The sequence below is a fragment of the Limulus polyphemus genome, unplaced genomic scaffold (assembly GCF_000517525.1).
Source record: "Limulus polyphemus unplaced genomic scaffold, Limulus_polyphemus-2.1.2 Scaffold660, whole genome shotgun sequence".
NCBI lineage: Eukaryota > Metazoa > Arthropoda > Merostomata > Xiphosura > Limulidae > Limulus > Limulus polyphemus.
The window spans coordinates 303,225-305,364 of NW_013666270.1; the positions used below are offsets into that span (position 1 = coordinate 303,225).

At 38.7% G+C, this 2,140-nt stretch overlaps 1 protein-coding gene across 1 annotated transcript; it reads left to right on the forward strand.

The window, feature by feature from the left end:
* On the forward strand, positions 1 to 372 carry LOC111085847. The gene has a single exon (XM_022386317.1). The coding sequence runs from the start codon at positions 1 to 3 to the stop codon at positions 370 to 372; it is 372 nt and encodes a 123-aa protein (XP_022242025.1).
* The last annotated feature ends 1,768 nt before the right edge of the window (positions 373 to 2,140 follow it).

The window sequence follows — 2,140 nt, forward strand, 5'->3', positions numbered from 1 at the left end:
ATGTCCAATTCAACATTTTCAGAACATCTGAAACTACTTCAGCATAACGAAATGAGTGACCACTATCTCAGCAAAACATTATTAAATGAATCCATCAAGCTTCTTGGGTATCATGTGCAACAGATAATTAAGAAAGTTCACTCTACTAGATATTTTGCTGTGATAATGGACTGTACCCCTGATATTAGTTATCAGGAGCAACTATCAGTAAATCTGTGTATTGTTAACTGTAGTGTATCAGATGGTACTCATGTTTCCGAACATTTCATCAGATTTATCACCAATGATGAATCCAATGGGAAAGGATTACTGGAAGCTTTTTCATTTCATACACAGAAGTTAAACATCGATATTAACAATTGTAGAGGCTAATCTTTTGATAATAACTCATGGGATCTCCAAGTGGTCTAAATCTGGTCCTAAGGACAAGTGTCATTTCAGAACATGTTTGTTCCAAGCATTAGTGGATGTGCAATGCACATTAGCTTCATGTGAAACAATGCTATACCCATACTCGTGCTGACAACAGCCCCAGTCAATTAATTCAGCTATGTTGCATACACATGAGATCTTCCACCATTATCCAGTTGTTATAGAGACAAAGCTTGGCTCCAAATGTGGAAGTGGCATAGAACAGTAAATGAACACTTTACATTGGTAACTTTAATTAAGTCAATTACTTCATGAACAGTGACAGACGTTTCTAACCTTGAAAATTTCGTAACCTGTCTATTCACAACTTCAAAATACCTTCTGATAAAAGTTCAACATAATCTGAATAAATTAATGAAATCATGCTTATGCTTCAAATGGTCATGTTCTTTATCTCGTTGTCACTGACCAGAATATGGTGCAGATAGAATGATGGATCATGGTCTTCTCTAGAGTGTGCAAGGGAAATATGGACAAAGAATCATTGATAAATGGAAAGTTATAGGTATGACATCAGATGAGGTGTTCTGTATAGGATTCTCATACTTATACCAGCCAGAGTAACTCATCCCCAGCGCTGGTTGAAGCCACTAACAACTAACCAAGAGAGACTGGGGGTGCCTTGGGAGATGAAATATGACAATTGGAGCTATCTCACAGACTCTCTTGTACAGGCATTAATGTCACACCAGTTTAAGACTCGCCTGAAGGTAAACTAACCAATCACTCATCCTTGTATCAGAATGTAACCACACTGATATCAAATGAATGGATAGGGCTATCCTAGTCCTCCCATGATTTATATGATGCACCACATGCCACTAATGACTCTGCCCAGACATAATTCTAGATGAGAAGAACAAAGAACATGCTTTACTTATGGAGAGTTGGGTCAATTTGAGCTAATTGCCCCTACCTTGCTTGCCAGAAAAAAGGTAGACAAGACTATCTCTTTCAACCAATGGTGTGACATGTTCAAGAAAGCCTACAATAGACAGTGAATACTGCAACTGTAACTTCAAAAACTAGAAGAGCTCATTTCGAACTTAGCCATTGACTTGGGGGAGTGCAACAAACAGTTTGCATTAAAAAGTGTAGTGTTTAGCCCAACTCTTTCAGAACTAGGTGGGTCTCTGGTATAGGCCTCTCAGAGTACAAGGGCACGAGATGAGGTTCCTCGTTGATGCAGGAGAGGCCAGAACACTGCTAAACTTCGCAGTATATCATTTGCTACAAACAAAATCGCTATTCAGGCTTATCAATTCAAACTTTATTCTAGCAAATGGAGATAAATTAGATGTGAAGGAAGAAGTCATGCTTTAACTATGTGTTGAAGATTTACAAAATGAATGTAGTTGTCACCGATCTTGGTTCTGGCATCAGCATTCTTAGAATGTATGTACTGCAGAGCTCACCTGTGCAACAAGTGAACTGATATTGTATGGTAGGGTTAACCAATGTCAGTCAAATCGATCAAAGTAGCAGTGGATTGAATTGTATGGGAGAGAGAAAGTCACAGTACCCCTACGTAAACAAGTGGTGTCCTATGGTTTACCATGAACAATTTTTAGTATGTAGGTTTCATGTAACGTGGTTATTGAGCTCATACACGAAATAGGCTGTTTTCTATCCAGAATGTCTCGTCACACCAAACATGCTCGCCCTTTCAGCCGTGGGGGCTTATAATGTGACGATTAATCCCACTATT